This window comes from Megalopta genalis, chromosome 2 (genome assembly GCF_051020955.1).
Source record: "Megalopta genalis isolate 19385.01 chromosome 2, iyMegGena1_principal, whole genome shotgun sequence".
NCBI classification, from domain to species: Eukaryota; Metazoa; Arthropoda; class Insecta; order Hymenoptera; family Halictidae; genus Megalopta; species Megalopta genalis.
The window spans coordinates 39,844,931-39,866,221 of NC_135014.1; the positions used below are offsets into that span (position 1 = coordinate 39,844,931).

General features: G+C 34.7%; 2 protein-coding genes across 3 annotated transcripts in view; one reads left to right on the forward strand and one right to left on the reverse strand.

Moving 5' to 3' along the window:
• Positions 1–819: 819 nt before the first annotated feature.
• LOC117219451 (uncharacterized) overlaps positions 820–21,291 on the forward strand; it is a 72,995-nt gene continuing 52,523 nt past the window's right edge. For both annotated transcript variants that reach the window (XM_033468620.2, XM_033468621.2), the window contains exon 1: positions 820–1,239. The gene's annotated coding sequence lies outside the window, so the exon portion shown is untranslated. The remainder of the gene's footprint in view (positions 1,240–21,291) is intronic.
• LOC117219459 (uncharacterized) lies at positions 17,553–19,825 on the reverse strand. Its single transcript, XM_033468631.2, has 2 exons — positions 19,104–19,825; positions 17,553–18,671 (listed from the first exon to the last, which is right to left on the reverse strand). The coding sequence occupies exons 1-2, from the start codon at positions 19,201–19,203 to the stop codon at positions 18,427–18,429; spliced, it is 345 nt and encodes a 114-aa protein (XP_033324522.1). The 5' UTR covers positions 19,204–19,825; the 3' UTR covers positions 17,553–18,426.

Below are 21,291 nucleotides of genomic sequence, written 5' to 3' on the forward strand. Positions count from 1 at the left end.
ATATATTTAAAAAACTTAAAATTGCATTGTACTTGCTGCAATAGGCTCAATTTCATATGCATAAATCGCAATCAATTATATAAAATAGAAATACTGTAGATCAGAAATCGTGTTTTGGATTTCGAGTTCAACCAGCTTCGACTGCAAAGGGTTAATAAAATCATATCCAATCAAAGTCCATAAAAACATGGACTAAAAAATATAATTCAGCACCTATCTAATTGATCAATATACTGCCGTTTCAGCAATACTCTTGACAGCAACAATATTCGTTGAAACTCCCCAACGGGTCCTAAAAAAATCACCGTAGCAACGTGCAGCCCACGACCCCTAATATCACGCCATACGTCGTGGTCGCGAGCAACACCGTGCGCACGATAAATTCACCGGTCTTGACGCAGAAAGCAAGATCGCCGTTGTCACGTACATGTGACGCTGGCAACGGACGCGTGCTGCGCCGGAATAAAAGTTACAAAGCTCGCCGCCTGGAATGAAAAAGGACGAAGAAAAAAAAGAGAGGCCTGGAATCAACCCGGCTGGCTGCTATATTGATACGATTGATTTCTGGTTAGGGTGTCCATCGGGCCGGGCAGAACCCGAAAAACGTCGTCTGGCTGTCCAGTAATTGAATGAAATCCAGATGATCGGTGTTTACAGGGGAAGCAACACGTGAGACCGCCAAAAGTGGCGTCAGTGCTATCCACCCCCTCGTAAAACTGACATCGGCTGCCGGATCCAACGGAAGCAGTTTAAACGTCTAAGAATCCTCGGTTTCGGTTGGTCGCCGGGCTCCGGGTCGATGGTGGAAGGGGACGCCGGGTCGCGACCAGCCTCGCAGTACCGCTTTGACTCTCACCGCGGTAGCCTCGTTCCCCTTCATCCCTATCGTTCGAGACGATCGGATCGCCCCTGGCATGTCTTCTCTAGCCTGAGTCCTGTCAGTGAGTCTCTCTCTGCTGTGCCCGCCGAAATCGGTCCTCGCAGAAGGTTCTTGAACCCCGTCCGCATCCGCGCGGCGTTAAATGGTATGCAAACAAGTGCGCCTGCACAGGGTGCGAAAGAAACCAGTTCCGGAGGTCTTCGCAACAACGTAAAACTTAGCCGCAGACCGAACAATTTCCTGTGACTGTGCCCGAACCGCCGGCTACCGCAGGCTTGCTGGTGCACCCGCTACCATCGCTACCCTTTTCAGACCGTCGACCTGACAACGTCCACTTCCCGAGTTACCGACCAACCCCGGTGAGTCACCATTCTTTTACTATACCTTCCCGGCGACGGGGATCGCCTTCGATCCAACTTTCAACGAGTCTCTTCATCGATAACGATCCAGCCGCCGAGGAGGGGGATAGGTAGATTAGACTCGCGGCTCCCAACGTTCGGGAAACGAAGCAAAAGTGGAGTGGCTGATGTTTTGGGCTGACGTTTAAAGTTGCCGCAGTAAACAATGCTGCTAATTAGATGCGCACTCCGCGGTTTTCTCGCGGAACTTCGGGGAAGATCTTGGAAACGTGTGAACATTGTCTACGAGGATTTTAGGAAACGTTTGCTCCCGGTTACTCGCTTGCTATGAGGCTAAAGAGGCTACTTTTACTTTTCGTCGCGGTTCTGTTGAATCGTTCGGGTATAACTGTAGCCAATTACGTTTGCGTCACCATAGAGCAGGGATGGTTGAGTTCTCCGCAGTTATGCGTAATCAAAATCAATTTCCATCGGTGCATGTAAAATATTCGGGATGAAATGAAACGATGTTTCGAATGTTCGCGTATTCATTGGAAAACTGTATGCAATCAATGGAATTCCATTGGAAACGGATTTTCCCTAGACACGTTTCGAACTAAAAGTACAATTTACAAATCGAGTAGAAAGAAAAGTGAACGTGTCGTTAACTTCGGCGTCGAAATGCAGAGATATTCTTATTAACGCGCGGCTGCCACGAACGGGATCGTAGCGCGAAGAGAGTCTAAAAATTGCTCTCTTCGCGCGGACGAAGTCCAAAATTGGTAACTTAGCATCTTTGAATATTCATGACGGCAATCAGGGAGCTGAAAGTGATCCGGAGTTTCAAGAAATGACCGTGAGAGAAAAAAAGCGTGGACTAGGGGAGCGTTCGCGCGTACGTTTTGCAGTCTTCGCTTCGCGTACACGCCACTCGCGGATAAATTGGAACACTGTGCTATGCAAATTCATAGTTTCATGCGTTGTACGCGATCTTTCCACAAATGACCGACCTCCGGTCGTGTAAACAGCACAGTTTTCAATAGATTTTTCGTCGATTTGATTGCGGACATCGTTGGGATCGCGCTGTGGATAAAAATATAGATTTATTGATGTGTATAGAGAAACTCGTACGTTTGCAAATATTGGGAACCATGTTCCGCGCGGGCATAGTTCTCGGAGGACATATGGGTTTGTCTGTCGAAAGAATGGGGCTGAAATACACCGACAGTGACAATAACTGTCCACCCTACTGCGGACATCAAAATGTCATCATCCGGAATGATTGTGGTGGGGTGGACAGTTATTATGACTGACGGTGCATGTCGGCTCTTTCCTCTCGAAAAACAGGCAATGCTATTGATTAGGAGCGTTTACCACCGCGGGTTCTTTACTCTTATTCCAGATGTACTGTGTGCATTATTTTTAAGGAACTTGAACTCTCGAATCGGCTAGAACACCTCATAAATTCGAATAAATTCGGTGGAGTTTATAAAATGTAATTAAAACGAGGATTTGATGCTAACGCGACACCTGTGTAAAATTTTTAAAGGAAACGAGCTCTCGATTCAGCTAATGTGCCTCGTTTCTACTTTGGAAAATGAGTTCGCAAATTCAATTCTTCATAAAAAGTCTTCCGTATGAAATAAACGATGGAACACGTAAAACGTTTTATAATTACAGTCTACAGATGTCGTTATTTTATAATCCATTATTTCGCTGAAAATATCCAGCGAACAATTGTTATTGATTGTTCATAAATTACAATGTTGTATTATGTTTTTTGTAATATATTCTATCCTGCGTTTTCACTTTTTAACTGACACATTGAACATATATGCGTGAACTATTACACTATTATAATTTGTAAATTGTTTTGAATCGCGACTAATCGTTCGTGCAATAAATGCAAAATTCCGCAAGTCTAAATTAATTAAATATTGTGAAACTTCGGCATGTGGCGTTGAATGTGTTATTGTTTAGATAACGTAAACATAAAATTAATGTGTTCTCGCTGCGAAACCATGTAACGAACTAGGTTCAACTGGTAAAGAAACCACTATAATTGCGCACTCCTTTTACTCGTCATAATTTCATATCCTCGAGTTTCTTTCTTCTTTAACCGTCGCGTTTGTACTCAAAACAATCCAGTTTTCGTTAGCAAGCAGAGCAACGACAAAAATAACAAAGAGAGAGACCCTCGACAGGTCTGTAGAACGTGATTTACACCATTGCATTTACGATGTCAGCATTATTTCGATATATATACAATATGACATTAGGTGGAGCTTGCTTTTAATGAGCATCATACTCGAAACGATACAAATCGAAAGGAAAAGAAATTCTGAGAGTTGACTCGTATTTCAGGTCGGATGTTGTATTACATATATACATACATCTACTGAAATCTTTTTCAGTTACGCAGGAAAGTTCAATTACTCGATATTGCGTTAACAATTCCAAATATGTATCGCAAGGAAGTCGTTGACATTAATATGAAAATCAATTATGAAATACTTTCGAATTCGAGGTGAAATGTTTTGAATTTTCACTTCACGATATTGTGATTTATCAGTTTCATACTAACATTTTATCACTAGACTGCGGGTTTTTATGCATTTATGCCGCATGCACCCATGTGCTTGTAAAATACAAGAAAATCTCTATAGTATGCACTGTTGAAATTAAATGGTATCATTATTCTATGTTCACCATAAAGAACGTTCTGGTCAATGTAAGAAATGTTTCCCTTCTTTAGATATTTGACAAATTGTTAATGAAGATAAGAATTTGCACAAAGATCCGCACTCTACTTTGAAACCATATTTCCAGTTTAAAAAAAATCAGGAGCATGCTCATTTTGATAGTAGTTCTCAAAATTTAAATAATTTTGAACTATTTCAATGTTTTCAGTTATTGGTAAAAATAAACGCATAAAATTTGCCATTTATACATATTAGACAATAATAAATTATACTATAGAACAACTATCCACTCGCAAAACAATTTCTTAAAAATTTGAATCCCATTTTCTAAGAGAATCGACCACTGTGCATCGTGGGCAACCATATTTGTAAAATACGTCGTGAAAATTTTCGAAGAAGTTCGATTACATTGCAAATATCTGTACAGTGAACTCAATAGAATTTCAGATTTACTATTTTATATGCCCAACGTGTGAGAATGACAAAAAGAATGTCAAACTAGGTCTCATTTTGCATATCTGTAAATTTGCATATAATTAGCTTTTCCTTTATTACGAAGAAGTAGAATTTTGTTTTCTGTATTTCCCAGTAGATTGCAAAATAATACATATATTAGTTTTTGAACAAAGTATTTTTAATCAAAGAATTCTTAATCAAAAACTATGATTTAAAAATGCATGCGTCTCATGTTAAACAGCTTAGCCCTACGCGATAAAAAAGTGAGTACGTAGGAAATAATATTTAAAGCCAGGTTGTTTCTATAAATTGTAACGTCTGACACCGGTAATGTTAAATAAAACAGAACGAGTTGGAGTCTAATCTCGTAAAGTCATCGAGCCTGAAATTCCAATTTCCAACTGGCGGGTTAACATCGTTCGTTCCATAATGCAACGAAGGCGGCAAAAAATGAGTGTAACTGATAGAAGAGGAAAACGAGACTCGATAAATCTATTTTACTTTCCTGCAATCGATTACCCGGACGTTTAATTTCGTTTCTGCTTTTTCTTTAAAATTCAGTTAGGATCCTCGTAACAATCGCGGAACTGCGTATCGATCGCACAGCAATCCACTTCCTGTGATACGTCCAGTCATTTAAATAAGTTGGAGCGTAAATTTTCCTGAAATTCTATCTCGTAAATCCGCTCGTTCGTTGCCGATTTTCTGAAATATCCTTTGCCCTCTGCGCGATTGAATATCTTCCAGGCACGGAATCTTTCATTTGCTCCGGCGCGCAGTATTTTTCGTTTATGTCGATCGCACGGAGATATTTCCAAGTCTGTTGAAATTGTATTGTAACCGTATCCGGAGGATGTTTACGCGAGTTTATATTTTTATCATCGCGTTGAGAAAATCCGGATAATCATGTTTCTTACATCGATATGTATAATAAGGCTTTTAGAAGTTATCGATCTATAGTGAATTGTGAGATAATTTTTAGTTTTTACGTGTTGAGAGTTTCAGAGTTTTGTAAGTGTTTCGAAATGATGCAATGCAATTTTTATGCAATTTTTGTAGCCATAAATTGATTCACACGACTCGTATTTACGGATTTTTATATGTCAAGAGTTCAGGAAAAGTTAACAATTTTTATTCATATATACTGGATAATTGTGTAGAATTGAGAAATAAGAGGCATGGTGCTTAAAATTGTATCAAAGTTTTGGAGGATTCCTGCACAATGGTACAGCTTTTTTTAAGAAAAGATTTCGTTGCTGTAGCCACAAGTACTTTCTAATACAACGTAAATGTGCATCAGCGTGACGCAAGGAAAATGTTGGGTTTCAATCGATAAAAACACGAAAGAAACCAAGTTTGTAGCAAAAATATTTGTTTGAATATACACGGGTGTCATTACATGTACATGTTACTTGACTACAAAGAAACATCTTCTTTTATTGACCATGATAAAAAGAGCGAGAGAAAAAGCCGTTGACATTAATACACAAAGGAATTATTTTTCTCTTGTTCGGTGGCAAATTCATTAAAGTAGAAACATTTCCTATTGCGGAAAACCTTGTACGTTTATTTTGCCACAAAACTGATAACTGATATTTACAGGAGTAGTTTTTTCGCCCGTGTTTTGGTTGTGTCACGTTTCATTGTGAACGAGGCATCCTTGCGCCATTATCATGAGTTATTTCTCTCCGGCGAAATGTTACACAACGAAATAAAATTTCCTACATATCGCAAATACTCGATCGGTATCCGATATAAAATGTACGCCTCCTCTGTGAACGTAAGCGGAAAGCAGTTGCTGGTTCGTTAAAAATGGATCTCGACAATTTCATTAAATGGGTTATTAAATGATCGTGTTTTGTAACGTTTGTCCTCTATCGATTGCTCCCGGTGCCTATAATTGTACTACACGTGAAACGACGCGTAACAGAATGTTCACGCGAGCGCCAATCATAACGCTTCGAATGATGAGGAATTTTTGGATTCACTGAGTTCTCCCTTGACGACTTCCGCCGGCGTCCTAAATAATTAATTCCTGTAAAAATGTATTCGGCTCAAATGGTTTCGGGGATGTCAAATATTACGGTTACGGAAAATCGCAATTACTTTCTGCATCTCGGTTTTATTTCCAGCAGAGTTTCGAATTAATATTTATGTAAGACAATTATCCGAATAAATATTTTTTTAGTCATTAATTAAGCATTATTCGTCATAAATATCTATATCTATTTATTTGAATAATTTTTTATTGGAATACATTATTCGAATGAAGATTATAAAGTTATTCGAATTATAATAGGAATTGTGTTGAATGTGTTTGTTTTACGTAATTTTATAAGAATTATTATTTATCGATGATAATAATAATTCCTATGCAGCATTTCAAAGAAGATATGTAATTGTATAAAGGAGTATGGAAGAAATAAGTCGATAAACTGTGATAAATCACTTTATATTCTGTCATTTTTATTCAAATCGATCATTTTTCGTACGAATCCCTGTACGAATAAATTCTTATTCGAATGAATTGTTACTCGAATGAAATTTTATTCGGATAGATTTATATCTAAATCAATTTTGATTCGATTGCATATTTATACGAAAGCGTCAAATAAAATTTTATTTTATTATCTTTATCTCTTATCCGTCATCCGAATAAAAGTTTCTCCAACTCTGGTTTCCAGCATACAGTTTCTGGTTTCAGCCATTTTGAATACGTAACTCACATTTTAAGTATTCAGTATGAATACTCTGTCATCCGGAAATGATAATTTAATCCGGGATTTGTTTTCATATCTAATATTTCTTTGTTTGTTTGCAAAGTGAACATTTGAATAAAAATTATGGATTTGGGAAATCTAGAAAATAAATGATTCATTGGATGTTCATTACTTCTTATAGATGTCTGTTATACATATCACGACGAAGTCGGTGCAGCCCACAAAGATCGTAACATACTTTTGATACGAGGCTTCGAAGTACCAATAACTTTTCTTAATTAACTCGTTTGAACTCGAAAATTAAAGGTACCATAAATATCAAAGTCACCGTTTATTAAGCCGATCGTTTTTTTAGGGATCACGTTAAAGAGCACATTTATGTGTTCAACATTGTCATCTTTTTCACATTTGGAAAGTGAAATGATTTCGCATTTCAAACTTTTAAACACAATTACAATGGTAGAATGTTTTCCGCTGGAAATTAGTTTAACAATTCAGAGCTTAAACACGATTCTTGATAAATGTCTGAGATCTTTTCGTTCTATGTAAAGATTTACAGTTTAATGATACAACTCGATATACTTGTTTGGAAAACACATTCTTCAAGTTTTCATTTCAGGCTCAAGATAAAAGTGAAAAAGCATGATTTTTATATTTTTAATAATTTCAGCTAATTAAAATTGTATTTCTAATATTTCACAAAAATTCCTTTGGTTCAATTTGTAAAAAATTACATCGTTTAAAAATAGTTCGAATTTCGTGTGCCACCGTACGTCTCGTTAAATGCAAAGTGAAATATAAAAATCATTATCATTTGAATCTATAACGACGATACTGTATCGTTCGCCGTTTCTCGATTTCAACACGAAAACGTGATAAACAGGGACGAGAATTAATGCAAAGGAGGATCGTGCGACGCGAAACCTCTCGTGTAGCTCCTTCAAAAATAAGGACTCCAGGAACAAGGAATTCCGTAACAAATTTGAACAACTTTCCGACGGTTTAAACATAGTTTCCAGTATTGTATAGGCGTAAATGAAACTATCTCCTTATTCTATAAAGCAGTGCGGGAAGTGATAAACAGAAGTGTTGGAGTAGTTCGAGGAACATTGCGAACAAAATAAAAACTCACACGCCGTGCTTTACGGCACGGAGAGACCAGCTTCCACGAATATCAGTTATTAAAGTTCTACGGGTATATACAGGGCGTTCAAAGAAACGTCTACTACTTTATGAGTTTATAGCAGCCGTCAAAGCAATGAAAACTTTCAATGAGAACTGTGGAAGCTCGTTTGTGCCTGCTGGTGGACAGCTTTTCTTCTTCATTTCACATCATGTCCGCCGTTTCCGGATCGTGGATCATGGATCAATCTATTTAACAAATTGTCTTGACATTTATCCTTTAATGTTCAGAAAATAATCTGGTCAATTATCTTATTACTGACACATCGAAGACCCTGCGGAACGATTGTCTTTTATTTTAAAAAATCGTTTTTATTTAGTCATTTATTGTCGCATCTGTTTAATAACAATTGTGGCTCTTTTTAATAACTGTGGGGTTACATGTGGTTGTAATTGTATACAACAGTTTCTACGTTAGATTATCTACATTTAACACTCTGGCATCGACAGTATCGTCTTAATTCTAGGTTTTCCAAGTTACTATATACATAATTTCGCTAAACAATTTGGTTTTTTCTAAATGAGACATTTCTACTGTGTGTTTGTAGCTGCCCACACATACTATGATGATATTGGTAATTTTTTACTTATTTTCTGATATTGTTGTTCGATGGGCAATCTATTACACAAGGTATTTGATCATAAGCTCAGTATTACAGTTGTTACAAAGTATTTTATCAGTTCTCGCAAGTAGGTACTGATTAGTTAGAATTCCCTATCCTCAGACGAGTTTTAGTACGATTTGTTTTCATCTTGTTAAACATATAGCGGAGTTGGTAGAGAATATATTTTCTTATTTTCCAACACTTTATGCATGTTTCAATGAAATAGTATTCTTGGTCGATAGATGACTCGCAAGAATGTTTGCCCTACTTAGGAGGTTAATGGAATCTTTTGTGATGTACGATGCATTATACGTCCAATCTGGTTCACCAATTTGGACAATTTAATTTATCGGTACGTCCCACTTCGCGTTTAAAAACTTCTCGTAATCAAATATATATGTATACGAAATATCGTTAAAAAATATATAGTTTTGCGTCGTTTTCGAATTAATGTCTCTGTCACTGTTATCTATGGCATGATTACATCCGTTGCAGTCAGGTTATTTATGTCAGTTAACCGGTGTGCACGCACGACACTGCTAACGCTTTAATATTCGCGGTGTGGTTTTTCGAACCCTTGTTTTAAATTGTTATTATTCGCCGAGTATTTCTCTCTGTATTGTATGGATCAGCAAGCTCATTTAATTGCTCTTTTGTTCGGTTATACACACGTCCTCGCAAATATAGACCTGAAACCATTCGTTTATATCCTTCAACATTTTTTTCCCAACTCAATGGCGTCATTCATCCGTCGTACTGAGGCAGAAAGCACCCAATAGCGGTAAAATATATTGATATTGATCTCCTACTTTGTCTTATTACTTATGTGATTTTTCTTATGTTATCTTATTAGCACAGAGTAAATAATAAAATTCATCTTCTAACAACATTTATACATAAAAATGTAATTATAGAATACAACAATTAAATATAGATGTTCGAAAATCAGTTTGACCACCATTAATAACTGATTTGCAACTAATGAAAATTAATTAATAACTAATTCGGAACAAATTAGCGACCAATTATAAACTAATTTTTTAATTTTACAATTATGTATTATTTTATTAACACGGAACATTTAATAAAATTATTTTTTTACTGACATTTATAAATAATAATATAGTTATAAAATACGAATATTACATATAGAAGAATAAATGTTCAATATAGGATATAAATGAATTTTGAAAAAAACTTATTTCCGGCGTTGTAAAGTGGCGTCAATAATTATAACAATACCTTGAAAAACCACTGCTGCAGTAGCACCTAGTAGCAGCTAATTTTTCTTGCATATTAATGTTAAGACTTTACCCTACAAAATAACACCAATTAAATTACTGAATTCCACTGAATTTGTATTAAAAACCCAGAATAGAGAGAGAAATAAAAATATTAAATAACAATGTAACCAAAAATTTTCGTCGATAATGGTTATTTGCAATCAATTTATAACTCTGGTTATCCGTGATGATTATTCACAACCAAAAACTATTTCTGTCATTTATATAATGGTTATTGGTAAACAAAATTTCATAGTTATACTTCAATTCTTTCTCGTTTTGGTTATAACAGTTAGGATCCCCGGAATTAGAGAAATTCGCTCGAATCGAATTAAACTTGGTCTTCTGTAATTCAAATTTAATCTTCGAAAAATTTATCGTACGGTTCATAAAGCGAAAATTTTGCTGGAACATTTTCAGAATTCCGAAAATGGGGTGTGCGGAATCCCGCCTGCGTAATAACGTAAATATTCTGGAGCATTCCTGTTGCTGCTGCGAGGAATGGGGGAATTTGTCATTCTTGTAGAATAGAAATGCGTGAGTGTCGCTGCGGACGGAGAACACAGACGACAGAGCTGGGATGTCGGCGGCGGAAAAAATATGGACATCCGGAAGGGAAAAAGCTGCGGGGAAATGGAACTCGAAAATAAAGTACACAAAGTAACCAGTGCTAGTTCACCTAGTGCTTTGACTTGTACGATACCACAGTGGCTTTTGTGGATGAAACTCTTGTGCGTCAGACCAGATTACAGTGGAGCGTGTGTGCTACGTCGAGAAGAGAATTGCAGGACTTGAAAAATATGTAACAAGAAGGATTTTCGATGCGTCAGAGCGAAGTGACAGCGAAGGTGCAGGCAGCGAAAATGTTTAAAAACCTTCAAACGAGCTGTTGCAAGATATTATGGCTGACAGGGTAGGATCTGTGACGTCATTGCTCTGTAAAATCGCGCGCAATAAAACAGATTCAAGCGTTTCGTATCCAGTCTGAATGATTCTTGTGACAGAACCCGTGGAAATTCAACTGACACTTTTCAATCGTGAATTCTCTTTGAGAGTTCATTGAAATTGGTCAAAAATATCGAACAGTGCACATCGTGACACGGTAGTTCAAGGTAGCCTCTTCATACTTCGGTAAAACAGCTGACTGTCAAAATATTAATAAATGGTGCAGGAGTGAATTTAGGTGGCACAGTTGAACGACTCAGCTTGTACAAAACGTATCGAAACGTTAGCTTGAGAATGATCGTCGAGGAAAGTTCATTGGCGACACGGAACGGAGATGTCGAGGGTGAAAGGTTGCGTGTTGGCTCGGCCCGTGCCATTTTCCAAAACTTCAACATTCAGTGCCCTGTAAAGCATCGGATCGAGGAGCTGAAATTTTACAAGTCCGAAGAAAAATCGATAACTATGCAGCGAATTTTGTGTAAACTAACGCGTAACCGCTCCGCGCCACAATCGAAAAATTAATGGTTGGTGATTTGTATTATTTTAAATTTACGAAGATATCATGTGTTTCCTGTTTGCACTAAATCCAGCAACTTGGTGAAATATTTTCGAATAGTGTAATAGAGAGCATTAAATTTATACATAATTGATCAATAGCCAGTTGAAAATGATATATACGGTTTCCTTCGATTGTTAATTAATTTTCCAGTAACCTAATAACATGTTTTGCAATTATACACAATGTTTATACTTTATTAAACTTAAAAGCTTGTGAAAAACTTTCATTATTGTTTCGTTCAGATTGTTCTTCCTACCACTCAAGAAACGCATATTTTAACCTGCTGACTCACTAATATTTAGCAGGAGAAGAGTACGCGAGGTTTCAGCTCAAAAGATTATTTGAAAAGTTTACCTTTCCCGGTAGAACACTTCTGCTTCTTCGTCTACGTAATTTTATGGTTTTACATTGTTTTGTTCTACGAAAAGACAGAACCTTCGTATAATATTACACGACAAAGAAAGATACACTTTGAAAACTTATTACAAAGAGAGGAAAGTTTTTCAAACGATCCCTTGTAGGTGTATCTTGACCTTTATGTGTGAAATAGTGGGTGGGGTTGGAGATCAAAGCCAAGCTGCAGGCTTGGAAATGTATTTTAGGTTGTTGCTCTTCGGTAGCGGTTTCTGCGGCTTCTTGCGTGGTGTGGAAAATATTGTGACTAAATATTTCAATCATATCGAACGTAGAAACTTCCTTCGTCTATTCAGTACGTAGAATTGACCCTCCAAAAGTATCCTCATGTATTATGAAAAGAGCTATGTATGTATGTATGTATGCTAATGTTGCGATTTCGTCTTGGCATATTTAGCTCACTATTGCTGGTTGGAAACGCAGCGCGATAAATCTTGCAGAACCATAATGTATTAACGGGATTTTGTCATTTTAAAAAGAATAACTAGGCTGCAAATTTTATGCATTTATAACAGAAATGGATGGTTCAAACGCGGATCGGTAGACAATTAAAGAATCCATAAATACTGTTGCATTCCCGGCAACTCATTAAAATTATTAACGAGTCTTGCACAGTATATCTTGCAATTGGTGCAGACAGTTTGTATTTCGCACAAAACTCTACAGTTTAATGATAATTTGACGAATTCGTAAAATGTTAATTAAATGTGTGTAAATACATGGAAATGTAAGAGCGTATATTACAGTCCATGTAAAAATAATGCAAAAATAATGCTCAATATAGTAATAAAAGGATCAGCTACTCTATATAATATACGTTCTTGGAGAAATTAAATATTAATCCAATAATGAGAAAGTGTTTTTATCAACTGTAAACACATAATTAGATGTAAATATCATTTTTTGTGCTGACGTGTATCAATTTTACGTAAAAATAAATAACGGAAAAATAATATTCTTTTTGTCGTGAAATAAAGCTCGGAGGCACAAAGCGATACTGAAGCTGAACAACTAAATATGATCAGAGTTTTTGTATCGTATGCCCTCCTTCCACTTGTTCGACACTGTTCGTTGTGTTTTTCTGTGCAGTTACCAACATCTCGTGGCCATTGTCGAGTACTAAAAGCGCTTTGTCGATAAATTTTTATATTACACATTCACGTTTCGGAGGATTAGTAATATACACTCTCGTACTGGGAACACATTTAATTATGTTTTATTTATTAGAAATTTTTTGAGAAAAAGTAAAGAGAATAAAAAATAAATTGAAAACTGTGTCAGTAAAATAATTTACAGAGAAGTTTATATTCTAGTGTGAGGATGCAGATCTTTGTACAGCAAGAACACATAAAGACAGTATTACAGAAAATGTATGTGAAATAATATTATTGATGATAAATGCAATTTTACGTAAGACATTTTACGACAGAGTTAATCCAGAATTATGTAAGAAATCTCAAATGTTTTTAACTGTACCTTGTGACATACTATTTTTTATTAATAATATCTTAGAGGTTTGTCTACATGAGACTTTGATGTCTTTGTTTAAGTTGTACATTTCTTCCGTTACGCTTTAATTTCTGAAGGTGTTGATTACAAATAAATGGTTATTTCACATATAGTGTTGCTGATATAAAAATGTAGAAAACATGAAGCTAGAAATATATTGTTTTGTAAAATAAATACAAAACCAAGCTTCTATCCTTATAATTATCGAGATTTCTTATTATTTTTACGAGTGTTGTGATATCCAAAATGAAACGATGTAAGGAACAACTATATATCAGAATCTTTTTGCAGCAACATCGACCTCTAAACGTATAAAGAAATATTATTATGCGAACGAATTCCTTAAAACGTCCTTGTACGAGCGAATTGTGTCGTTAGAATTTCATTGAAGTGACTAAGTAAGTGATTATGACGTGTCATCCCATCAAACAGCCTGCAGCTTCATGCAGAATGGATATGAAACGTTAAACGTACGCAATAACTGTTAGCGTAATATGAACGTTTCCGTGATCTCCAGCCGATGTGCGCACATGCGAATTTCAGATTAATTTCGTAAATCTATTTCTGCGCGATTGTAATTATCATTAATTCAAAAATTAAATTCGAAATTCATATTCTGCACTTAAAAGCGACATTTTACAATTTATGGAAGAAAATAAATTGTCATTTCTTTCGAATGGAAACTTAAACGGTACTCCTTCATAGAATAAAGTACAGGTGAGCTAAATATTTTGACGTATAAAAACTTTATCAATTTGGAGAAACCTTGAAATAATTATTTGATCTCTTTACCAACGCGATTTAAAGTGCTTCTTTGAGATTTCTTTCCTTTTTCCACATCTTAAAAAGCGTAGAAAACAATAGAAGTGACTATAAAAAATTGTTAAAATAAAAATTGGATGTTTTTGAATGCTATGTACAAAGACCGAATGAAATTGTTAAAAATTTTTAATCCAAATAAGATTAAATATTTAATTTAAATATTTCACGGTTTTTCGAACATGAGAACACAATATGATAAAGAGACAATTATTTGATACTTACATAACCTAATCAAGGTGTAGCGAAGAATCGAATGTTTTGAGCTATCGAATTTTCCTTGTTAGCGAAATTTACGATTTACTAGTAATATTTTTCGAAGAAATATTATTATAACTAGACTACTGGTTTTATGCATTTATGAAAAAATGTGGAGACTAGATACAAGACAATAAATATTTAAAAAATTTCAAAATGCTGTTACATTATTTTCGGCTGATTATTAAAAACAAAATTAAATATCTAGGTAGATCCTGTATCTTACAATTAATAGAGATAATCTTTATTTTGGATAAAAATCCGCAGTCTAATTATAACTTCTGTAGGAGTCGAATCACAAATGCATGCGCCTGCGAAGAAGAGTACATAATAATCGAAAGTGGGTTCAGTTGTCTTACAAGTAAAGGTCACGAACTGTCAGACTCTGATTTTGATGAAACTGTATAGACTTGTAGAACAGCTAACAATAATACATACATATTTTTGTTAGCTGCGTGAAGTCAATTTGGAGGGATAAAACCACCCTTCAAACTTCGATCCCCAAAGTACTAACCCGAAAGCGAGTAAGGACACAAAAAAAATATTTTCCCAAAAATTGAGTGGTTCTTCGTATACCATACTGAATCATGTGCATACATACGTAGTCTTTCTAGCAAAAAACTCAAAAACTTCATTTCTTACATCGATCGTTCGTAGTACATGTTATAAAGTCCATACTTGTGAAAGTGTGTAAAGTCCATAAGTTGTGAAATAATACTTCGTGTACTGTATATAATCTTGATAATAGTGATACTGAAAAAATGTTATATTTCTCTTTGAGTAATTTCAATTGTTTTCCAAAGATCTACTAAAATTTAAACTTTTATTAAAAATATATTATAATTCACACAAAATTATAATGAAAATTCGTTATAATTGACATCACTCCTATTTAGAATCAATTAATTTAAATCTCTTATAATTAATTTATTATAATTCAAATTTATGATAAAAATTCTTTGTAATTAAATTTTATGTAGGAATCTACTACTATTAATTTCACTCCTATCTGAAATTACAATTTAGATTTTTACTAGAAATCTATTATAATTTAAAATTATTATTTAATCTATTATAAAAATCTGTTAAGCTTAAATTTATAATTTATCGTAATTGAAATTTTTTTAATAGAAATTCATCGTTAAGAGTGCCCTAATAATTTGATTAAGGTTGTTGAATTTGATTTATAATGTTCAACAAGAACGTCAAAAAATATATAGAGTTCCAAAAAGAAAATAATATCGGTGATCTTGATTTCTGGTAAAAAATAATCGTGAACAAAATTCTTGTCCTTTACATGGTAAGTAAATGTCGCAAGTGATATTTTTTCTGTCAAGGAATTCATGTGCGGCAAGTTGCACACTGAAAGCAGTATACATTTAATTAACCACAATGTTGCACAATGTGACGAACAATGCACAAAAGAAACAAACATCATAACCACAAATTCGCCTGAAAATTGTTTATAGTACTAATTACACTTTTCTTTCACCATGAAATATCAATAATGTGGCTGGTTACAGATGTACAGGATGGTGCAGCTAAACATTGCCACTTAAATATCTCCTTCAATAGCAATATTACAAAAACATTTTACATGAAATTTGACCAAGAAACGAATATGGTACAAAAAGTAGATTTTTCAAGGCTATCGATGTTGATTTGCATATAATGATGTCAAAAAATATATCCATAGAGACCCGAATCATCCGGAATTCTAATAGATATTGCGACTTTTTAAATTCTGTCGGACACTGTGCTGTTAGTTTAAAGTATCATTAGAGGTCTGGCAACGCAAAATCGTGGAAGCATAACAAGGGAATAGATGATCTTAACTGGGTAGTGGTAAAAGGAAGGTTGCACTGGGGAGAAGCGGAAAGTAGATCCGTACTCGCGTACTTAATTTAACTTTGTTATCTCCGGCCGTCAGACAGGTGAATAAGCGGGAAAATGAAAATTTATTCGGTCGATTCTCGGTCAGTCCTTGGATTACACGTGGACTCCATGTTGAAAGCACAATATGGGCAAAGAAGTTGGATTCGTACGATGAGTACTATCGACCCGATCTTCCTATCCATTCCATAAGCTAATACGAAATGTGAAGTCTGCATACATACACATCATCATTACACAGGAAAGCTTAATAAAGATAACGATAATACTCTTGATGGGGTTAAGAGTTACCCCGTAAAGCGAGTAACGATAATACTCTTAAAACGCAATAACTTATTCAAAAATTAGAACAAATAAGTAGAATTCTTTTCAGTTATTGGATACATTTTCCCTCGTATCGTTTTCTTTCTTCACCGTACTTTTCAGGAAAATAAACTAAAACATGAATTATGTGGCGCGTATTTACTCAATATACACACGTCCAATTTATATTTTTGTCGTATATATAGCATTTGAGGCGCAAACAATTTCGTTTTATAAAATTAATTCGTTGCCACTGCTTCTGGCCAAGTACTTATTGTCAGGGGTTGTGTTGTCCACTACTTGGTTGTCAGGGGTATATGTCCACTACTTTATGGAAGGGAAATATTTTCATTCCATCAACTCGACTGTATTCGACGATAACAATACATGTTACATTATTGCTGTATTTAGAGAGGAGAAAATACTATTCCACCGTAAGCGGGCGCCTTGAAATTCCAAATTAATTCTACGGAACACGGAGTTTCGTACATAAAAATATTATTCTGCATATCTATGGAGTCACGTCTGCTTCCTTAACGTTTCATATTACGACCATGTCGTAACATGGCCAACTCTTTTGATACGTGTTCGTACGATTCTTGTTATGCTTCAACGAATAAAGACCGTTCGTATTCGATATAAGAGAATTTCATGGGACTCAATTTGATTCTTAATAAAGGACTATAAAAGCCTCGAAACAACTGGGAACACTTTATTTCCAGTTACGTACAGCACATGTTTACGTCGAATAAACGTTTCTAAAGCAATCGCAATACTTGATACCAGTCGAACGATAGCGTTTATAAATTTAAGGCGACAGATTTTAATTTCAGTTAAACGCTTATCGTGCAACACTGTTGCTTATTTATTTAATTTGTTTCGTTTTTTAATCTGCTGAAAACATAGTGCTTAATCTGCTTTTGGTTGATTCAAGTTCATAAATCGAGCATAAAAGTAAGGATAAATTATGCAACTTATTACTTAACAAAAGGGAACAAGTCGTAGGACTACATAATCAAAAGAAGTACCAACTACTGTTGTTAACAGATCTTGAAAAAACATGGTACATATTTTTAAAGACTAGCTTTTATTCTGATCAACTGAAAACCTAGTGCAGACGACAAAATCCAACCGAAGAAATGAATCGTTGCATCGAGCGTTCGCGTTGGAAGGATCGTATTTGTTTCGCAACTGACATCACAGCAGAAATGAATTTAAACGACGATATGCAAATCAATGCAGGAATAGTTACAAGACAGTTGCAATTAACTAAACAAAATACCAAAAATCGAAAAGTAAGACTCGCATCTGCCAAGGTTCGTAAACATTCGTCAAGTCAGAACATGCAAAAGATATTATTTTCGGAAATGATAGTAACAGCTACAAAGGACATATGTTATGCAGAATATTTAAAACAACTACAACTGCAAATTGTTTATTGTATTAGGTACACACTTCTTTCGTCGAAAATAAATATCAAGGATGTGAACAGTTATAGGAAACATCTACTGGAATAGCTGGGATTTTTGATAATATCGGGGAGCTATTTCAACGAAACGTTCAGTAACAGACACATCTTCGATTCAAGCATTTACCACCTCGCCATGTAGTACCGTATGATTTGTCATCCAAGCAGTTGGCTTTGCAAGCAAAATTATCCCCGTAGAGCATTCTCAGAAACCAATTTCTCTGGCACACATTTCTGCGTTGTCGGCTATGTGCTTCCCGTGCACCGACAGGTCCTGTCATGTCGCCGTTCCCAACAGCGTGCTTCAGAATACCCTCCGAAACGAATTTCTCGGTTTCTATCATATTTAAATAATTATGCTGTATTCTTAACAAAGAGAATCAATATGTCGATTTGATCGTACCGGTTATTATATCGATTATATCATAAGAATAATGTTCAACGCTGCGTTATGCCCGAAACGCAATTTTATCTTAAAAATGAACCTTTCTTCTGTTCATATGCAAGGTACTGTAAATTCTCTATTGGAATTTGAAATTTCTTGAAATTTTCTTCAAAGTTACGATTGAGAAAAGAAATATACACGTTACTAAAGTTTTATAAAGAATTTAGTTCTGCATATTCAGTTACGTCCACAGAATTTCTGTTCTCCGAAATATCTCAATTTCTACTACAAGCCAATTGATTTTTGTTAACGGTCATAAAAGCAATGGTACTATCGTAGAAATTAATTTTTTCATTGATGTAGCAATGTTGTTCTGTTACTCACTTATCCATTCAGTCATGTCATCGAGGGCTTCTCGTGGATCTCTTTCTGCGCACACGTAGGCGATCGTAACGAAGATACAAAAAACAACGAAAAGTTTCATGTTCGATCAAATATATTAATTCCCTTGTCAATCGTTTCGAACTGAACTGAAAGCAACTGCTGTGCCTATTCAAGATAAAAGCGACGAATGACCATTATATACTAAATTTTTGAAGTGTGATATTTTTTGTTATCAATTTCCTTGTCGCCGAATTTCCTTGTACATTCAGCGGAAGTAATAACCGCTAGAGAAATAAACAGATACATAATGATAATTAAAACATCATTACTAGTTCGCGTTATTTATGCATTTACGACAAAAATAATTAAGTCGAATACAAAACTGCAAAGGCATTAAAAGAATTTGAGAATATTTTATAGTACGTACAACTTATTAAAATAATCAAGAGATAGAAGACATTTTCACCAGGCATAAGTTTCTTAGAATTAATTTACGCGACTTTCATTCTGCATAAAGTTTTGCAGTTTAATCATTACAATGCAAGTCTTTGAATCACTGTACAAATATTTATCAAACAAAAATCTCTTTTTGGTAATTAGCTCTGAATTAAGTGATTTCCTGCGCAAATATAAATGATAAGTGTACAATAAAATGTTTCGTTCAAGATTTAGTTTAAAAATAAACTGAATTCCAATATTAGTAATACTACGTAACGTATATATATATATATATATATATATATATATATATATATATATATATATATAAGAATGCTACAGGCAATCAATTTGCTAACTTGATTTTGCAAGAAATAAAGTCTCGGATAAGCAAACGTTTTCAACATTCTCCATTTATTTTATTTTTATTCTGTATTTTATGTATTTTTTTCCAACTTTTTCTTGACATTTCAATAATTTATAACTTGTTACTTTAGATCAACTGAAGTCGCGATCTGCTGAACCGCATACTGTTGATTCATTATAATTAGCTGTACAATTGTTACATTTTACGTTTTATGAAAATGCAAAAGATTTTTCAACGTGATTCCATTACGAATTTATGTGCAGCTTTGAATGAACGAAATCGAAACAAATGCAGTCAATGCATTTCCCACACAAAACAATATACATTTACACAATACACATTTTTGCTCCGCAGCTCCTTTTTTCTGAAGCAGTCGCAATACTTGATATCAGTCGAACCACGAAATAATCTTTTCATGGCTGCAGCAGCGGTCATTTTCAGACGATGGATTTTAATTTCATTTCATATTCGCTTATTATATTACTGTTGCGTATTTATTTAGCTCGCTTTGTTTCGAAATCTACAGCTGCATGTTTCACTTTCTTAATTTCAAACATAGGGCTGCGAAATTTAAGAAAGATACAGATGTTTTTATGTTTCCGTCTACTAACTACTATGGACGACAGAAATTTATTTGCGACAATCTGTCTACCGAGAAATACTTTACGAATTCGTTTGTCATTTTTCTATACAAATGTCGACGAAATCTATATGTAGTGTGCCTTTGGCTGATCCAAGTTCATTCATCAAGCATAAAAATAAGAGAAAATCTTGGAATTCATTATGACGAATTCCTCTAAATATGTATATTTTTAAATATTTTAATACTAGACAATATTACCTTTCAGTCAAACGTTCACAAATTGCTCCTTATAATGATGTAATAATGGTACATCATCATAGGTTGATCCTTACTCTTACATGACCATAATTTTATAATTTTCATAATACGCTTAACCCTTGAATACGAAGAATTCATCTTTTATTATTTATAATGATTATTCTAATGATAAATCAACTTACAGGAAAGAAAATATTACGAAAATATGCGAATATTACAGACATCAATATTTCCAAGTTTACTTTTATTTATAATATAATTAATAATAATTAATTAATTGTGTATTTCATACTCTTTAGGTAAAATTTTTCGTTGACAGCAATATTCAAAACCGGCTTATTTTTACCACCCTCTTTAGTAAAGACTAATAATAATTGTGATGAACTAATAAATGGCGGACTACGAAAAACAATCGAAAAAATGAGTCATCGCATCCATCGTTTACACACAAGAGATCGTTTTTGTTGTGCAACTGATATTACAGCAGAAATAAATGTAAATAATGATATCTAAATTAAAGTAGGAACGATTACAAGACAGTT